The 18,567-nt window shown below is 46.3% G+C and overlaps 1 protein-coding gene across 2 annotated transcripts in view; it reads right to left on the bottom strand.

Moving 5' to 3' along the window:
* Positions 1-415: 415 nt before the first annotated feature.
* Positions 416-18,567, bottom strand: part of Ano2 (anoctamin 2) — a 343,664-nt gene continuing 325,512 nt past the window's right edge. The window contains exons 21-24 of one of the 2 annotated variants that reach the window (XM_016006378.3): positions 18,160-18,212; positions 16,122-16,303; positions 3,597-3,702; positions 416-1,302 (exon numbers count right to left, since the gene is read on the bottom strand). In XM_016006378.3, coding sequence (XP_015861864.1) covers positions 1,030-1,302; positions 3,597-3,702; positions 16,122-16,303; positions 18,160-18,212 — 614 coding nt within the window. In that variant the 3' untranslated portion in view covers positions 416-1,029. The remainder of the gene's footprint in view (positions 1,303-3,596; positions 3,703-16,121; positions 16,304-18,159; positions 18,213-18,567) is intronic. The other variant, XM_016006375.2, reaches the window with a different exon arrangement.

The raw sequence follows: 18,567 nt of genomic DNA, 5'->3' as shown, positions 1-18,567 counted from the left end.
TCCTTAGTACCCCCTCACCTGGCTCGACTGCTCCTTAACAAAGGAAGAGCAGAGTTATCACCACCTGTTTATTTCCATTGTTTATAGTCTTTCTGACCAACCCCGTTGGATAAGCTGAGTGCACCCACACTTCCTGTGCCCCCGCGCTTCCTGTTTACTTTGTTCTACCTAGTATTTCTCCACTGCATTTATCATTATCTAAAATACTACACAACTGTCGGTTCACCATCTATCCCCAGACTGCAAACTGTCAGACAGGAATCTTCTCTCTTTGATTGCCTGCTTTATGAGAACAAAGCTTGGCACAGAGGAGGAAGGAAAAAGAAGGGGGAGAAGCCGAAGAGAAAAGAAAGAAGAGAGGAGAGAAAAGGGAGGAAGAAGACAAAAAGGAAGCAAGGCATCAAAGACAAGGGATGTGTTTTAAAAAAGAATCTTTCCACTTATTTTATTTTAAATCTGAACTTGCACAAAAGGTGGTTGGTTGCATTGTATCCAAGTATCCTTGTCAGGTGGACTTCAGATGAGCCCAGAGAGGACCTTTGCTCCTCACCATCATGTCCAGTGGCCACAGAAATCAGTCCTGTACCTTAATTTGCAATTGTTCTGCCTTGGAGTGGCCCCAGTCACAAGTGTCTCCAAGAAGTTCTTTTAGGGTGACAGTTGGAAGTGGGTAGTGATCAGTTATAGTGGGTTCTAGGATGGATGGGGCCCTGACTATACTTCTTTCACCTAAAATGATGGTGAAGCACAAGAAGGGACCCCAGGGAACTCTAGGGTTGAAAGACCCCAGTGGGGTACCAACTCTCTGAAAGGACACATCTCAAAAGAGGACTTAAAAGAGACTTAAACTTCCAGTTTCTGAGAAGCAATATCGTTCCCTTCCCTCCTGCATGCTTTTTGATTTTCCTTTCTGTGGCTCTCTCTTGGAGACGCTCGCAGGCCTGATCCCAGCAGAAGAGGAGCTGTAGGAACACGTGGTGTGCGCATGCGTTTCGCCATTGCCTGCCTCTTCCGCTGCCAACTGTGGGCTCACACGTTGGTGTGCTGGGACCCTGAGGATGCTATGCTGCCTGGCTGGCTCCGGCCTGAGGGTGCAGAGCTGGCTGCACGGCTCCTCCTGCTCCGATCTCCGCCACCCTGGCTCCTCTGGGTGGGCTCATCGGCCAGCTTGACCTTCTCATGCTCCTCCTTCAGGAAGAAGTCCACCAACAAGCTCTTCTCTTTCTTGATCTGGTCACTGATGTCTGTGGGGATATCCGGAATCATCCAGTCCACGAGGACACTCAGGAACATCACTAGGTTCTGCCAAAACAAAGAAGAGATATGAATGGTGAGGCTTGGCTTGGTAGGATGATACCTGAGGTCAGAGGTGGATACTAGCTCACCACAGTCCACCCTGGCCCCTTCATAGTGACCACCCTAGTGCTTCTCACTTGGTGAGAAAAGAAGAAACCAGACAGAATGCTAGACAACTCACCGGCTGAGTGATCTTTAACCGTGAGCCTATGTGTCCTTTGGCGTCCTTACTGATAATGGTGTCCTATTAGTAAAATGACTACAACTTCAACCTACCCCTGGAGCAGCTGTGAGTTCTGATAAGTTATTACATGTCAAATACTGGCAATGGCAAGACGTGGTAAGTGGCAACTAGCTAGTGGGCCTTCCTTTCAGGAGGACCTGTAGTGCACTGTCGCACCATCCACAGAGTGTCCTCACATGTCCTTCGTCCTAACACTCCCAGGCTTGCTCTCTACTGGAGCCTCCGGGGAAGTGACCACAAAGCCCAGTGGCCTCTGTAGAGCTGCTACTGTGACAGCTGCCCCATTCATCTCCCCAGCTGTCTCTCTGTCCTCAGTACCAGGGACCTTAGGTGTCTTCACTGATATGGCTTTAGCCCAACCCACCTACGGCTCATAGTCTCCTCATGGTGCCATTACCAGGGACTCTCTGCTTCCAGTTCTCTTTGGTTGATGCCGGGCTTCTGTATACATACACTTGCATGAGGTCCCTGCTGAGCCACATCCCCGGGATATCTCAGTAGGTTAGGAAAGCCTTTCCTAGGAGCATTTTTTTTCCTCTGGGTGAATGAATATCGGGCTATGGTGCCTGGCATGGACCAGTACAAGCCAGGATGTTCTGATTCTTGCTCATTTCTCAAGTCTATCCTTCCCACACATTCATCCAACACATTCCTCAACTTGTGATCATTTTCTATCTGGGAACTACACACTTATGGTCTTCCCGCTCTGGAAAACCAAGGCAGTAACAGCCCTTGAACTATATATACATCATAGTCCTGGGAGCTGAAGGGAAGACTTTGGGGACAACTGCTTCCAGAGGCTCCCAGTTATTTAGACTTTTCCTCTACCCACTGCCAATGACGTGAGGGACCTGTGACATGTGACAGATGGACAAGTGAGAAGATGGAGCAGGTGGGGGGCAGCAGGAGGATGTCTAGGCAAGTTTTCAAACATATCACCCCATCTCTACAGAGGAAGAATAGCGTCTTCTTTAGGTGAAAGACTAGCTGGTGGGCTTCTCTACATCCTAGGCTGGAGTCTGAGGGGCAGGACACCCTAGAGCCCCCCAGAGACTTGCCTTCAGGGAATATAAAAGCCAAGGGAACTGAAGAGAAAGGGATTTGGCTTTGTGCTCTGGCCCCTGCTCAAAGATCAACAGGAGCCCGAGCGGGGACTGGGGGCCCTGGAGCTCAGAGAATCTCTGTGAGGACGCAATTGGAGCTGTGGCTATTGTCAAAGATAGGAATCACGGGCTCGGGTTTGCTATTCATTCCAGGGGTGGTTAGATGACTCTGCCAGCCCCTCTAACCAGATGTCTCCACCGTAAACAATGCTAACAAAGGAGAGACCCAAGAGCTCAGGAAGAAAGTTTCTGAACTTGAGCCCTTTCTCAGGCTGACAGAGAGGATGTGCTGTTTGTCTGTCCCAGGGCTGAGACTCTGGTTTCAATGGTTCCCCATTTTCTTTTCTTCTCCTCCAGTTTAAATGGGCAAGTATGTCCACTCTGCAACTTACTCTACATCTGTCTGATAACTTTGCTCTGGGTTTTATTATCTTTTGGCCAAATCTACCCATTCAAAGGAGCTCTCTCTGGGGAATCCTGCTTTACATTCATTGCTGCCAGCCACATGTGAAGTTCCCTGTGCCACAGAGCACAAGTGGACCTCTGTGTCCATTTCCCTCTGTGCTCAGATTGAACCGACCGGGAATCAAAAATCACAGAAAACAAAATCGCACCAACAGGGGCATGTACAGGCTTGTGCTCATCAGGATTTCTTAAATAACACAGTTCAACACCTGTTCGCGTTGAGTTTGCATTGCATTAATTATCATGTCATCTAGCCATGATCTAAAGTATATGAGAGGATTTTGGTGGGTTACGTGCAAATGTGATATCATTTGTTACATAGGACTTCAGAACCCTTAGATTTTGGTGTCCCCGAGAGGTATTAAAGCCCCCCATCCTCTCTTCCCAGATACCAAGAGATCTGGCTATGAAGGGCAGGTGGGGCACTATGACAGTCTTCACCTGGGCATCCTGCATCCTTACGATCTAGTCATCGCCTAACAACTCACCTGGAAGATGATCACAAAGGCCAGACGGGCTGACAGAACAGACCAGTACTGCTTGGAAAACTCATATGGGTTTGGGGCCCATGGTGGCTCGCGATAATCCTTGAACCTGCCCAAAGAAAGATGGAGCGTTCAGAATGGGTGGAGACTGAGAGGTCAGGGAGATGGCTCAGCTAATAACGTGTTTGCTACACAAGCATGGGGGCTTAGGTTTGGTTCAATAAAGATGGGGGTGGTGGCATGCAGTTGTCATCCCAGTCCTGAAGAGGCAGAGACAGGCAGATTCCTGGGACTTGTTTGTCAATGAGCCTAGCCTAATTGGTAAGCCCCAGGTCCCAATGAAAGACTCTATCTCTAAAAACTGAGATGGACGGCTCCTGAGGAACAACCTGAGGTTGACCTCTGCATCCATAGTGTGTGCACAATGTGCACCCACATACACACATGTGCCTGTACACACACACACACACACACACACACACAGCTGCACACCACATGAACACAAATGCACTAAATAAATAGTTCAAGTGAAAATATAAAAGAGTAGGTTGAGTAAAGATTGAAGGCAAGGAGATACTTCTATGGGAGAAATCTCAAGATTTGAACAACAGATGAGCTCTTGGCGGTTAAAGTTGGGAAATGGAAGACAGAGGAAATCCATAACCCAACCAACAACCATCTATGGAATAAAAAAATCCACACCCACAAAAGTCAACCTGGGGATGTGTTTTTCCTGTGCTCTCTCCCAAGCACCTCCTAAAGCTTCCTGTGGTGTCAGGATGTAGTTCCCAGAGGAGCCCACAGATCATGAGAATAACTTAGGTCTGTGTGACCATCATGTTCCCCCCAATTATTCTGATAGGAGCCCCCAGAAGCCTCATCAGTCCTTGGATCTCATGTAGATATGGGCACCAGCAGGTCACCCCAGGGTCCTCCTCAGTCAGCAGCTTTAAAGCTAGCCTTGCTTCCCAGCTGTACCACTGAGGCCAAAAGAAAGGCGACCCAGCCCAAGAAGAAGGTTGGGTGAATTGAGGGGGTTGGTTATACATAACAACAGCCTTTTTCATCAATTATCTTTGTGATCTCTCCATGTGTTTTATTAAACATCAATATCTAACGTGAGCTCCTGCCTCCTCAGGCCCACAGAGAGACCTCAGTTTTGTTTTCTGTCTCTGCCCTTTTACCCTTATTTTGCAATGAAGCAAATATGCTTCAAAATGCTAGGGATATCTCATTTTCTAACCCTGGAAAAGTGACAAGGGTTGGTGTTAGCAGTACGACCATTCGTAGAGTTATTTCCTCCATGGGAATTCAACAAGCCTTGTCAGTGAAAGTAAGACAACCCCTAAAGTAGAGCAAGAGTTGGGATGGCATCAGGCCACCCAGTAGTGTGTGTGGCTGCTGGGGAAGGCAGAGTACTCCGACCAGGGAGAGACGTTATACGTAGGACACATAGTGCGTATCCAGCCCTAAGCAAAAGAAAACACCTTTCTGCTTCTTTTGTCTTGCAATCCTCCCAGCATACTCATGCAGGTATCCCACATAGCATGGCAGGAACCTGGTGGACTCGGAGTTCAAGTATGTGGTCAGGGACTCAAGGCAAGGAAGAGACAGAGGCAAGGTGAGGATATAAGTCTGGCTGGATCCAGACTCTTCCCTGTTATCTCAGAGCACCTCATCAGCAGGTGAAGTTGGGGGTGAGTTCACATATGGAAGTTCTCGGGTTGGCTCGAAGGAACCAGTGCTGTAAGAGGTCTACAGTCAAATATGACAACTTCCAATTTCCAAGGAGAGGCTAGAACATTTGAAGCATAGGGAAAACGATGTATACACAAAGAACAGGCCAGAGCAATGGAGTCAGCAGTAGACAGAGACAAGCTGTATGGCAGACACTGATCTTTCCACTAGGGCTTGGCCAGGGACCAGGAACTTCCACCTCACTGCCCAGCTCCCCCACTTCCAACAGCTGATCGCAGCTGTCTCAAGCTTGAGTTGACATCTGGCTGGAAAGCAAAGCTAACTGCAGCCCAGCAGAGCACCAAGGTATTCAGACCATCCCTGGCTGAGGATAGGGACATGGAAAGCTACACAGGAAGCTTGCTAGTAGGGAAAAAAGAGAGAGGGGGGAGGGGAGAAGGGAGGGAGAGGGAAAGAGACAGAGAGATGGGGAATGAAAGCATGTGAACCAAGTAAGTAAGATGTCTTAGGAACGGAGAAAAACCTTTCTAGATTTGTCTATTCTTCTGCTCTATACAGAACAGGGTCTGCTCCTTTCCAATTTTCTAGCCGAGGGGTACCACCCCTGCCAAGGCTTGCCATGGGGACACTCCTCCCCAGGCGCAACCCAGTCCCTCCAGCTGCAATGAAGGCGCCTTTCTCCCATTTCCTAGCTCTGGCTGTGAGGGAACAGCTGTTCACTGAGCTTGGTATGAGAGCCACCACACACTCCTCCCCTTCCAGGCTGAAAAGAATCCATACATAATCAAATTCGGCTTCCAACTCTGCTACTAACTTACTACAGCTCTTAGGACTGTCACTTTGCCCTCCCCTGGTGTCCAGACCATGTTTTGGATCTAACAGGCACATTCATCTGAGGGAGGATGTGGGGTGGTGGGGCTTGCACAGAGATGTCCAGAAAGATTACCCTGAAAACAGCTCTGTGCAGATGAGCAAAGGGTGGCTCTGTTGTTTGCTACTGAAGCCGCACCACAGAAAAGGGTGGTGAGGGACTTAACACACTTTGCAGCTGTCTAACGTTCCTCTTTCTAAAGGAGCTTTCTGACCCACAGTTTAAAAAAAAAAAAACTTATTTAATATTAATGAGTGGACTCATATTCTTGAAATGAATATGACACAAAATGTAAACTTTACCGTATGCAATGAATTGATCGCTTGCTCTAGCTTATCCTAGCATTATCCCTGTCTGTTCCTCCACTCCATTCTACTCTGTTCCATTCTTCCACAGGCTGTTTGTGACCCAATGAAGTGATTTCACAATCTGCTAATGAAGCGTGATTCATCATTTGAAGAGCGCGGATTCCAGTAAGCTTGTGCCACTGGATACATAATTGGTTGTTTACATGCCAATGTAAGTTCGGGTTACATAACTTTTTTTTTGAAATGTGATCCTTAAGTCAGGCTTATCAAATGTTTTCTCTGAGTAACTAGAAGACACTAAACAAAGAGACAATTAGCTTTAAGAATAGAAGTTATCTTCAAAAGGCAGGTGGCTAATGGGTCTCATTGTTCCAACTGCTGTGGTTGTGATCTGCGGTGCTTGTCTTGTTTTCAAAATCCAGTGCTCAGCACTGAGGGAAGTGTGTGTTTTCCAGACAACAAGTGAGGGGTTAAATGCCACTTCTAGTACCAAAGTCCTGTTCTCCAAGGGCCCAGGTGTTAAAGGTTTGACCCCTGTGTGGCTCTGTTGGAAGGTGGTGGAACCTTAAATCAGTGGGGACCAGTTGGAAATCTTTGGGTCAACTGGGGTGTGAAAGAGGTTGTAAGACCCTTGTTCCTTCTTTTCTTCTCTCCCAGGCTCCTTCCATGGTGTTTCCTTGCTGCAGGCCCAAAGCAAACTTCTGAAGAACGTCAAGTGCCCAAACCAACCTTTCCTCCTTTTATAAAGTGCTCATTGCAGGTGTTTTTTATAGTAACAGAAAGATGACTAACGCAGTCTTCATGCAAGTTCCCCCGTGTCCTGACACCCAGTGTTCTCATCCACATTAGCCTAAGCCTTCCTTCCCCAGGTTGCTATGTATCAACTTAAAGATTTCAGTAACCGCCTGCTCCATCACAGGAACCCACCCAGTGCAGGCTGAGTGGCCCTTACCTGAAACACTGGGTACTAGAAGGATTAGAGATTTCAGAATTCCTTCCTAGTTGGGAATGCTTGCTTACATTTAAGGCATCTTGGGGAATGGGACTGAAACATAAACATGAAATTCATTGATAATTCAAACACTCCTTTCACACTTAGACTGAAGATAGTTTTACATAGTTTATATAGTTATATATACTACATTTGAATCATGGCACTCATGTAGCAAAGTTTTGTAGTATTCAATTTTCCACTTGTGATGTAATATGAATACAAATCATTCCTATGAGTTTCATAGTTTGGATTTATGGATTAGAGATGCTGACATACAGTAATTATTCTTCCTCATTTTGCTGAAGGTGACTTATGACTTAAGACAGAGCACACAGACAACTTTTTCCAGTCTTCTTGGCTTCTGGAAAAGGTTTCTGAACACTCAAGCTCCAGACCCATGACGCTGATGACCACCAGAGGACTCAGACACTGGCAGACACAGCGACCTTCTCTAGGATTACATCAGGTAAATGGCACAAGATAGGAGAGATTCTGGCTAATGGAGGAGACCCTGAGACCTGGGAAGTAGAGCTTTTTCTATCTTCTCTCATGACTTCCAACACGTGACAATCTCCCCAGGGCAGCCATGGTTTCCTAACATTCCCATGAGTGGCCAAAACACCCTGTGAACTCGCATATCTGCTTAGCTTCCTGTATTTGTTGGCCGTGATACCACTCCCCCCGCCCTGTGCGCCTCCACCCAGGGAAGCAAAAATTAAACTTCAGGCATATCAGCTGGAGACACTCACCCCTCCTCCATGTCTCCTTTATTGTCCTTAAGACTTAATATTATTTTTGAGAGTTGCTTTTGAGTCTTCCAAGAAAGACAGACTTTCACTCATGAGACAAGTGGGTTATCTAAACAGGGCACGTGGAATTGGGGTGCCTCTGCCATCGAGTCAGGTGCATCATGCCTCTGAACCTCAATATTCTAATTCAGAAAAAGGAAGCAAGACAATGTTTACCACAGGGCTGAGGACACAGAAGGGGCACATCTGTTCTCCCAGCCCAAGCATGAAAAGTATGTGTACAGATGTGCAAGTATACTCAATGTTAAAGGAAGCCACAGTGAGCATTGAATAGGACAATGTAGGTAAATGTGATTTCTAGAAGCTTCCACATACACACACACACACACACAAAAAAAAAAAATGGACACAGAGGTGTCTCCTAGGAGATAAAGAGGGGCTTTCTCCTTTCATATACAGATATGTGCACACAGAATTATTTTCCTAAGAAAGAAGTTCATAAAATTTTCTGCAGGGCTAGGAATGGTATCCAAGGCCTCAGTGTGTTCCAGGCAAGGGCTCTTCCACTGAATTCTATCCCTAGCATAGAGGTGCACAATTTTAAAAAGAAGTAATTACTGGCAATGCTCAGTTGACTCCAATGTATTTTATACTGAGATGTCAAGAGCAAAATTACAATGTTAACTGGGACAGACTTCCATATAACAAGTGAAACAGATTTTTTTAAAAAGTCAATTTTTTATTTTAGTTTTAAAATTACCTTAATACTATTCTGTAAAAATTACCTGGATGGAGTTAAATTTGGACATTACCTGAAGAAATAAGATTTCCATTAACTCAAATTATGTTTCATTGTTATAAGACAAACCCATGAAACCATAACTTCCAGGTTCTACAATCCCAGCTATGCCAGAGAAATAGAAAAACGGGATAAGGTTGGAAGATGCCTGGGTTTGCACTGAGGTTCAGGTAGAGGTGGGACAGAGCTGGAGCAGTGACCTGCAGAGTTTCCAGTTTTTATAGGACTATATTCATATGTTCCATGAACCGTTAGATTTTTTTGAAAAGCTCCCATTTTCACAGATGTAGAAACTGAGACTATTGCTTTGTTTTCTCACCACTGGGATGGACTACCTGACAGAAGTCACTTAAGAGAGGAAGGTCTCAGCCAGGCGGTGGTGGCACACACCTTTAATCCCAGCACCCGAGAGACAGAGGCAGGAGGATCTCTGTGAGTTCAAGGCCAGCCTGGGCTACAGAGTGAGTTCCAGGAAAGGCGCAAAACTACACAGAGAAACCCTATCTCGGAAAAAAAGGAAAAGGAACAAAAAAAGAAAAAGAAAAGAAAGGAAGGTCTCACTGCGACTCACAGCTTGAGGGAAGGATGGCAGTAGGAACTTGTTTGCATCTAATTTCATCAGTAAGGAGGGAATGGACAGGAAGTGGGGCAGGGCTATCAACCTCAAAGCTCAGTGACCCACTTCCCCACGAGGATGCTCCACCTCTCAGGAGCTTCACAACCTTCCAGAACAGCACCAGTGGCCAGGTACCAAATATTCAAGCACATCCATGGGGGCATATCTCACATCTGAACCAAATCAAATGTGTAGATAGAGAAGAGAGACCCCCAGCTCGGCAGTCACCATCCGCTTTCCACCCTCACCTAGAGGGTAGTCGGTGACTGTGAGATCTGCCCCAACCGTGAAAACAGAGACTAGCTGAGGGGAGGAGGGAGCCGACACAACACTGAGGGGCCTGGTTACCCGCCATCGAGAAAAACCTTTTCTTAGATGAAGTGTTAGCTCCATAATGAATCAGTTAGTGAATGCCTTTCTTGACTCCAAACAGTGGTGTGAAAAAAAAAATTTTAAATAGCCCCACTAGAATTAAATTTCATATTAATGCTGAAACAATTATGCACGATTCTTTTCAGACCATCTGAGCTGCTTTAGAAATGCCTTCTGAAACCGGCTTTTAGCAGACGAAAACAGTAGAGACAATTAGGAGCTAATGAGAACCGTGTCAGGCCGACAGTTGGTAAAGATCAGGAGGCCGACACCTGGGAAATTGGACTACCTCTGGTGTCACCGTGAGACAGATGCAAGGCAGCGGCCACAGGCTGGCAGGGAACGCACCTCTTCAAAGGCTTTGCACGGGACCTCGGGAATGTGGAAGTGCTTATGCCCAGCAGAGAAGTCGAGCAGGAGCCAAATGAGGGTGCCTGCTTCTGCATGTTCAACACCTCCAAAGAGTCCAGCTGGGGTGATGGTGCCCATGTGTGTTCCCACTCCGCTGAACTCCCTACTTCCTTCCTGCTGAGCCAGGAACTGAGACACCGTTCAGGCTCCAGGGCACAGTGGCTGCTTGACCTTGTCAAATAGTCACTAACCACGCCTGGTGCCTGACGTCTTGGGACTGTTTAAGAAGCAGCCCTGCTGGAACAGTTTGAAGGCTGAAGCGAGAATGTCTCCAGAAACGTTGGGTTTGCCCCATCTAGATTGCAAATGGGCCCCGCCAAAGACACGTCTTAATGTTTGCCACAATTTTTAAGACCTCCATCTCTGGCAAGCTTGGGTCGGAGACCAAGGCCTCAGTTTGATGTGACCATATTTCAGAGATTGCTGATGGCTGAGAATAAAAAGGGCCATCAAGTTCCCAAGGCTCTTTGCCAGAAAATCAATGTCAACTTCATTTCCTGATGCAGAAGCAATCATGAAGCTGGGCTCTGGGGCTAAAGATTTGCATCTGACTCTCACAGTATTTATCTCACTCCCTCTACCATATTCATATTCTCTCTCTCCCCCTCCCTTCCCCTCTCTCTCCCCCTCCCCCCAGCATAAGACCCACATTAAGTAGATATTTCCATCAATAATTCTTAATCCTGTTTGACATACTTAGATCACATACAGGCCCTGTTTCCAAGACATTACCTACATTTGAATAAGGCATCTCATCTTCACCGTAAGCCAGTCACCTTAACCATACACAGACAACACCCTGAAGACTCCATGCACATCACTGTGACCAACAGGTTCTGGATCTGGATCTCATTCTAGCCTCTCTCTTGGAGACAGTGTTCTCCATGCACCTCCTTCACCACCGACATCCCTTTTGGCATTCCATCCTCCACTGCTGTCTCCTGTTCCCCAGCCAGACTGGCTTTGCCACATGAATATGGCATTCCGACAAAACCATTAGCTTTATATCCTATTGTGTGACTCAAATACCCATGCTCCTTTGAGGGAGGAGGAGGCAAAGGGGTGATGAGTTCAAAGCCAGCCTAAGCTACATACTTATTTGGCCAGCTGGAGCTATACAAGAAGACCCAATCTCAAGCAATCAAACAAACAAACAAAGCAAAAACCTAAAATAGATGATTTCTGTGGCCACTGAATTCCTCGTTCTTCATGTTTCACTTCATTTGAACGTTTCCCCAAATATCTAACTCTGAGATGCAGGCCTGCCCCTGCAGTGACCCCACTGGAAGTTACTAGAGAGGCATTTTAATCACCTAGTCACCAGCTCATCAGCTTCATCTGGACTCAGTGATAGAAGCATTGTGTGGTGTTCTGTACTGCAGAACCTGCATCAGGGTTTCAAACACGTTTGCACAATGACCCCACCATCCTCACCGGTGCTGACACTGGCTGCTCCAAAGGTCATTGCAGTGATCTTAGGATGACTGGTTTCTGCAGTTGCATTTTCTTGCCAAAAGCATAGAACTAAAATATGCCTCCTATATATGTCCCTACGGGTAATTCTGTCACTCATTGTCAGCAGACTTTTATTAAATCTTTCTCTCTATCTTCCTCTCCCTGCTTCCACCACGCGTGTGTGTGTGTGTGTGTGTGTGTGTGTGTGTGTGTGTGTGTGTGTGTTCATGTTCATAGGAGTACAGAGGACAGCCTATGCTGCCAGTCCTTGCCTTCCATCTTTTTTGAAATAGGGTCTTTTGTTCAGCACCTTGTATACCCAGCTGGCCGGCTGGCTGGTCTGTAGACTTCAGGAGATTATTCTGGCTGTGCCTACCATCTTCCATAGGAGCACTGGGATTACAGATGTGCACTACGATGTCGGGCCTTGTATGGGGTTTGGGGATTTGAACCCAGAGCCTCATGCCTGCGTAGCAACAGCTTTGCCCTCTGAGCCATCTCCCCGTCTTCAGAATAATTTTGAACAGGTAATATAACACCATGGTTTTATCTACTTGTATAGGAACTACAAAGAGACTATCAAAGCTTCGTGCATAACTGGCTGGGAAATCCAGAGACCTTAAGGCAGATGCAGAGAGCTCAGCCTTGTGTGTGCTAACACATGTCCTAACAATACTTTGGGGTGTCCTGAGCCTTTGCAGTATGGAGTGAATAGAAGAAAGTCTGTTTGATTTGTCCTGACAGTTGATATCAATCATGTGGAGTTTGAAAACACACTCAGATTGACTAGAGTTGGGAGTCAGAGAAGATTGGATTTAGACTTGTTCGGTTGAATTAAACCTTGTTCAACATTAGACCTACCCTCAGCTTCCACTATGGAGCCATTAAAGTCACTGGTGTTTAGAAAACGTAACTGCTACTGGATGATCTCAAGTCAAGGGGAAGAAAGAGCTATGGCGCTCTATGACAGACAAGTGCTTTTAGACCTGAAGAGACAGATGCTGTTAGCCTTGGCTCTCACCACATAACAGTGGGAGTCTGCACTCTTGGAGAAATGTGAGCTGCACTTTAGCTCTATAATCTTAGAGGACTCCCGGGCTTCCCAAGTCTTACCAATTTCTTTTTATTCTCATTCTCTCTCTCTCTCTCTCTCTCTCTCTCTCTCTCTCTCTCTCTCTCTCTCTCTCTCAGACTGAACATTATAACGTTATTTCCATGGCCACTTCCAGTTATTAAAATGATTTTGTGATTCTTACTGTTCAGGGCCTGTTCTTTCGGTGCAAATCTATTGACTAACTGACTTCGTGGGCAACACTAGAGCAGACCCAGGTCCTACCAGAAAAGTCTTGCAGCTCTGGCACAGACCCTCTGCACTAGAGAACTTGGCTGTTGGAGCAATACACCAAAATCCAGCACCATGGACAGACAGTCTAGCAAACCAGCCAGATTTAGTGGCCTGGGCAGTGTCTGGTGTGGGAAAAATCCACATGCGGGAGGACTTCTGAGGGCTGGACCCTTCGTAGCCCGACAATAGAAACCCTTGAAACACCAATGCTCATATGAATTAATGGGCAAGGCCACCCATCTGTTGGGGGCCTGGTCCCTGCTCTTTCATCTTTTCTTGGTTGGCTATAGTTAATGTCCCGAGTTGAGGATGGCCATCTGTTTAAGTTGTCTGGGTTAGGATGACCAAATCATCTCATCTCACAGTCTCGGACTGTGGATCTGAGCTTAAGCATCTCTCTTAGGGAAATCTGACTTTTAGTCCCAAGGGGAAAGTATAAGTGCATGCTCACTATTTGACTACACTAAGATTCCCATCTCACCATAGTCAGAATACCCACCCTCAAAACAACCAAACAATACTGGTGGGAGGAATGTAATTTAGTATAGTCTCTATGGAAATCAGTATGGAGAACCTAAAACAATAAAAATAAAGTCAAACTACCAAGCAGTTCAATTTTGTCACCCATATGTACATATCCAAAGCAACCTAAGTGAGCACACTACAGAGACAGATGCATATTCGTAGGTTTGTGAGACAGGATCTCACTATGTAGACCAAGCTGGCTTTGAACTCATAGCAATCCACTTGCCTCTGTTGGAATTAAAGGCATGTGCCACCGTGTCTGGCCCTGAATATCCATGTTTATCACTGCTCTATTAACAGTAACTAAGAAATGGGATCAGCTTAGATGCCCATCAACAGATGGATGGATAAAGGAAATATGAACTCTCTCTCTCTCTCTCTCTCTCTCTCTCTCTCTCTCTCTCTCTCTCACACACACACACACACACACACACACACACACACACACACACACACACAAAATCCCACAGGGGGCATTTGCCATAAAGAAGTTATACCATTTGTAGAAAAATGGTTAGAAATGGAGATCATCAGACCAAAGGAAACAAGTCAGTCTCAATAAGTTACGTGCAACATGTTTCTTCTCACACACAGAGTCTGGATTTTTTTAAAGGACATGAAACTAGGGAAGGAACTATTTGGAAGAGGAGGGGACCAGAGGGATTGGGAGAAGAGACAACCAGGGAAATAAGAGGATAGGATGGTCAAAGTACATTTTTACATGTATGAAAGTGATATAATGAAACATTGTCTTATCTAATTCATATATGCTCTTAAGAAAAAGAAAAGGAAGCCAATGCTTTGATGGGGACACTGGTAGCTTTTCATAAGACACAACAACCCCTGCAAGCCCCATAGCATCTCCCCCTGGCTTCTTATTCTGGGAGTTATTCCTCATTTTAATATATGAGGTGTGATCTTTAACCAAGACTTGACTGGGATTGCCATGTGACCAGGGTAATGAGGGTCAAAAGAGTCATTCCCTTCTGTTCCTCTGTCTGTTGTTAGCTTTCCTTGAGAAGTCACAAAGAACTTTCTGTGTCTTGGCTTCAGGGATTCCTGGAGCAATGTCTTTCGGCTACCTCTTCTGAGTGCCAGCTTAGGATATATCCAGGAGGTAGGTGAAAACCACTGCTTGGGTTTCCAGACATCGTTGGTAATGCAATGTGACTGACATCAAACTCAGCACATATGGGCATTGGATGGCAGAAAGGGGGAGTACTCCAGTGTGGAGCCAGACAATGGAGGTTTAATTACAGAGGACATTTGAGAAGACAGTAATGGCAACTAATATAAGGTGTTTCAGAACTCCTAGGATTGTAGAGGCCAAATGCTGGATTTGGAGAGCATGAAGAATATATGAGAAGCTGTGAAATCTGGCAGCATCTTTAATATGATCTTAAGATAATATCACATTGATCTTTCTACTGTTTTTGACTGCACTGAAATTTTAATCTCTCCATAGTCAGAATCCCACCATAACTTATAAGATCAAGTTCTAAAACCTTCCTTGACATGTCAAGAGAACCACAGTTTCTCAGCCATGTCCAGGCTCAGTCTCCCTCCTAGGTCTGTCACCACTAACTGCAGCATATAGTGTGGAAAAAAAACTTCATCTTTTTCTCTTAATTCATTTGTGACTCTAGCCCATGCCCACCACAGTTCACATCTCAGTGATGCAGCAGCCCAGCTGCCTCCCGGTGCTCTCCAAATGCTAGTCCATCTTCCTCTCTGAAACCACATCAGTTACCTAAATGTATACTTGGTGTGTGTGATTCTCTGACGACTAAAAGGCCATATCTTCCTATCATATCATATTGAAGATTCTAGAAGATTTCACAGCTTCTGATGTGTTTGTTCTTCATGCTATCCAAATTCAGCCTCTTGGCTTCTATGATCCTGGGAGTTCCTCAAATTATTTTCCAGCACTATCTTCTAAAATGCCTTCCTTAACTGAAACTCCACTGTCTGGCTCCATGCTTGAGCACTTTCCCTTTCTGACATTCAACTCCTCGCAGCCCATCCAGGAAGCTTACCTTTCTGCTCTAGACCCTTGTCATCTCCACATCACCCTCTGAATACCCGCTGTGCACATGGGCCTACATGGAATTCCATATGATGACTGACTTGGTTATTTCCTATCCTTGACAATGACCTCGAAGTTAGATAGCACTTGATCTGCTCTGTAGCATCTAGCAAAAGGCACTTAATAACACTTATTGATTCAATTAAGTGCATTTATAACAACTGGGGACAAATAAGAGATGGAAGGAAAAAACAATGATCCCCTTCCACCACCACCACCACCCCCGCCGCGCACCCAGACCCTCTAAGTAACTCTTTAGATCTACTGCCCCGGGCCGTGCCCCCTCCACACTCTTTTACCTGCAAAACTGAACCTCCTGGTCGAACTGCGAGTTTTCTGGCTGTGTTCCCTCCTTCAGCTGGCTGACATTGAAGAAGGAGAGGGTGTGGTTCACAAAGCCATGGAGAGTCCCGTTGTGACTATAGGAGTACTGGTACACGAGGCGGGGGATAAAGTCGGAGGTGACAGCGATGACGAAAGCCTAGGGGACAGAATCACAAGCACTGAGGACTGCTCTGAATGGGCGGCGTCTGGAAGACACAGGGGCCGCGTGAATGAGGGACTGCCCACTTTGGGGCACGCCATCCAGAGGAGCTACAAGGGTTGACATGGAAACATCTAGAGTATGCTCAAGCGCCTGTCCCTAAGTTCACAGGGCTCACAGTTCTGGACAGAGGAAATGAGAACATTGAGTGCTGGAAGCTTCAGTCCACCTCTACGACACTTGGGCTGACACTGCTGTTGGCTGGGCCAGAACAGAGTTCAAGGGATTCTGAGAAAGTCACTTGTAGTGATGAAAGTGGAATTTGTAGACTGGGCAAGGGAGTCGGAGACTGCGTACATCTGCCCCAAGGGACACTAAAGGCCCAGGAACACAGTTCCACAGTTTCTTCAATCAGATTGCCATCTCTGGACACTTTGCAATGCTTTGTGCATCAGAAGCTGTTCCTTTATTCGTCTTGTGAAAGGGGAGAGACAGAAGGGAAAGGCACAGGGTGTGCTGGATGGGCCATGCACAGCCCACACAGCATATGGGATGTCTAAGTGCTCTACAGATGGCCAAGAGTAAGCTGGATGCAGGTGAGTGATAGCATGTTTGGTTTGGGAGCCACTTTCTGCAAGAGAACCTTAAATCTTTTTGGCAGCTGTTTATACTATAGCCTGCACCAACAATTAAAGCCCCTTAAAATATGATTTCGGTATTTTTCTCTAAACGTGTATATATAAGTGGGCCATACCCATATTTGAAAATTAATAACACACTTGTAATTGTCGTAGCTGTGATTTACTAAGCCCTTGTTTGTCTTTCCATTATCCCACTTCATTTCAAGAATGATCCTCTATGGTAGATGCGATTCCTATGTCCTGTTGTTTTGATGGGTAAGCAAGACTTGCAGAGGCCAGGAAAACAAAATGCCCTGCCACTCTGTGGCACAGATAGAAAGTAACCAATGCTAAGGATCCCTTTCCTCGTAGACATGGCTCAAAGTAATAGATGACCCCCTTTCCAACTGTGCATTATTTCTAAGCATGAAAATGGGTGCTCCCTACATCAGAATATTCAGCCTGCAGCAGACTGCCTCTCCCCACATCTCTTCATCATTTATGGGCAGGTGTCAAGGAACCAGATGAGAGCCGGAATCAATGCTCCCTCCTGAACTACAGCTCCCTAGATGTACACCTAGCTGGCTGTGCCTTCTTAGGGGGAAAGAGCAAGGAGGTCCTGTCTGGTTACCATCCATCCGGTGTACAAAAGCAAAAGAATTTCTGTGTGTGTGTGTGTGTGTGTGTGTGTGTGTGTGTGTGTGTGTGTGTGTGTGTGTCAAGGCAGCTCAGAGGGTCACAATGGCTAGGACCCTCTTTCTTCTTCATCCTAGATTAACCTACAGGGTGCCCGAGTCCACGAGGGTGATCAAGACTTTGCACTGAGTAGATGGAGGAAGCATAATTAGGAACTGCAACCCAAGCAATGTTCCAGGCTCTATTTAACTAAATGGTGGGAACAGAATGGGAAGAAATGAGCAGATAGGTCAATTTCTTTCTTCATTATTCTTGGCTCCAAGAAAAGATCTGCTTTTGACTCTTAAGGCCAAGGCATACAGTCGGGAGGATAATTGACTTTCTCTTAATGAAATGAAAAGTGAAATCACTGCTGGGCAGCAGCATGAGCTACAAGGCCCAAGTATGCCAGGAAGCAGGAGGATGTCTGAAACAAAGCTCCAGATGGGAAAAGCTGGGGGGGCGGGGGGTGTGTCACGGGATTGGTTCCTGCTTCAAAGCCGGGCGCTCCAGAAGTGCCTCCCATATAGCTAAGGCATTCTGAATGCTAGCACTTACATTGATGATGACAGAGAACTTGCCAATTCCAGAGAGAATGTCAAACCAAATTCCTGTAAGACAGAAGTGAGGGCATCTCTTGTTAGTCCCGCCCTGGCCTCAGAGACAGTAAGGTCACAGAATGGGATGACATTCTGTAGGCAGGCTACCTGGGGAGGCTTTCTACCCTCCTCCCAGAACTGGGCTTACACAGAAAAGCTTAGGGTACCCCTGTCTGGAAGCTTAGGGGACAACTGGGGGTACTTAATATGATGACTTCCACAGGCCTCCTCACATCCAAGGATGGGAACAGGAGAAACTCCAAGGGGTAAAGAAAGGAGGCCCTGTCAGCCTCCTGAGCTCTGAGGTGCAGGTGGGGGGAGGGGCCACACAGATGGGGGACATGCCAGGCCTCTAAGGGGGCGCATA

Source organism: Peromyscus maniculatus, chromosome 3 (genome assembly GCF_049852395.1).
Source record: "Peromyscus maniculatus bairdii isolate BWxNUB_F1_BW_parent chromosome 3, HU_Pman_BW_mat_3.1, whole genome shotgun sequence".
NCBI lineage: Eukaryota > Metazoa > Chordata > Mammalia > Rodentia > Cricetidae > Peromyscus > Peromyscus maniculatus.
The sequence above is the reverse complement of the archived record's forward strand: the minus strand, read 5'-3'. Positions and strand labels throughout refer to the sequence as shown.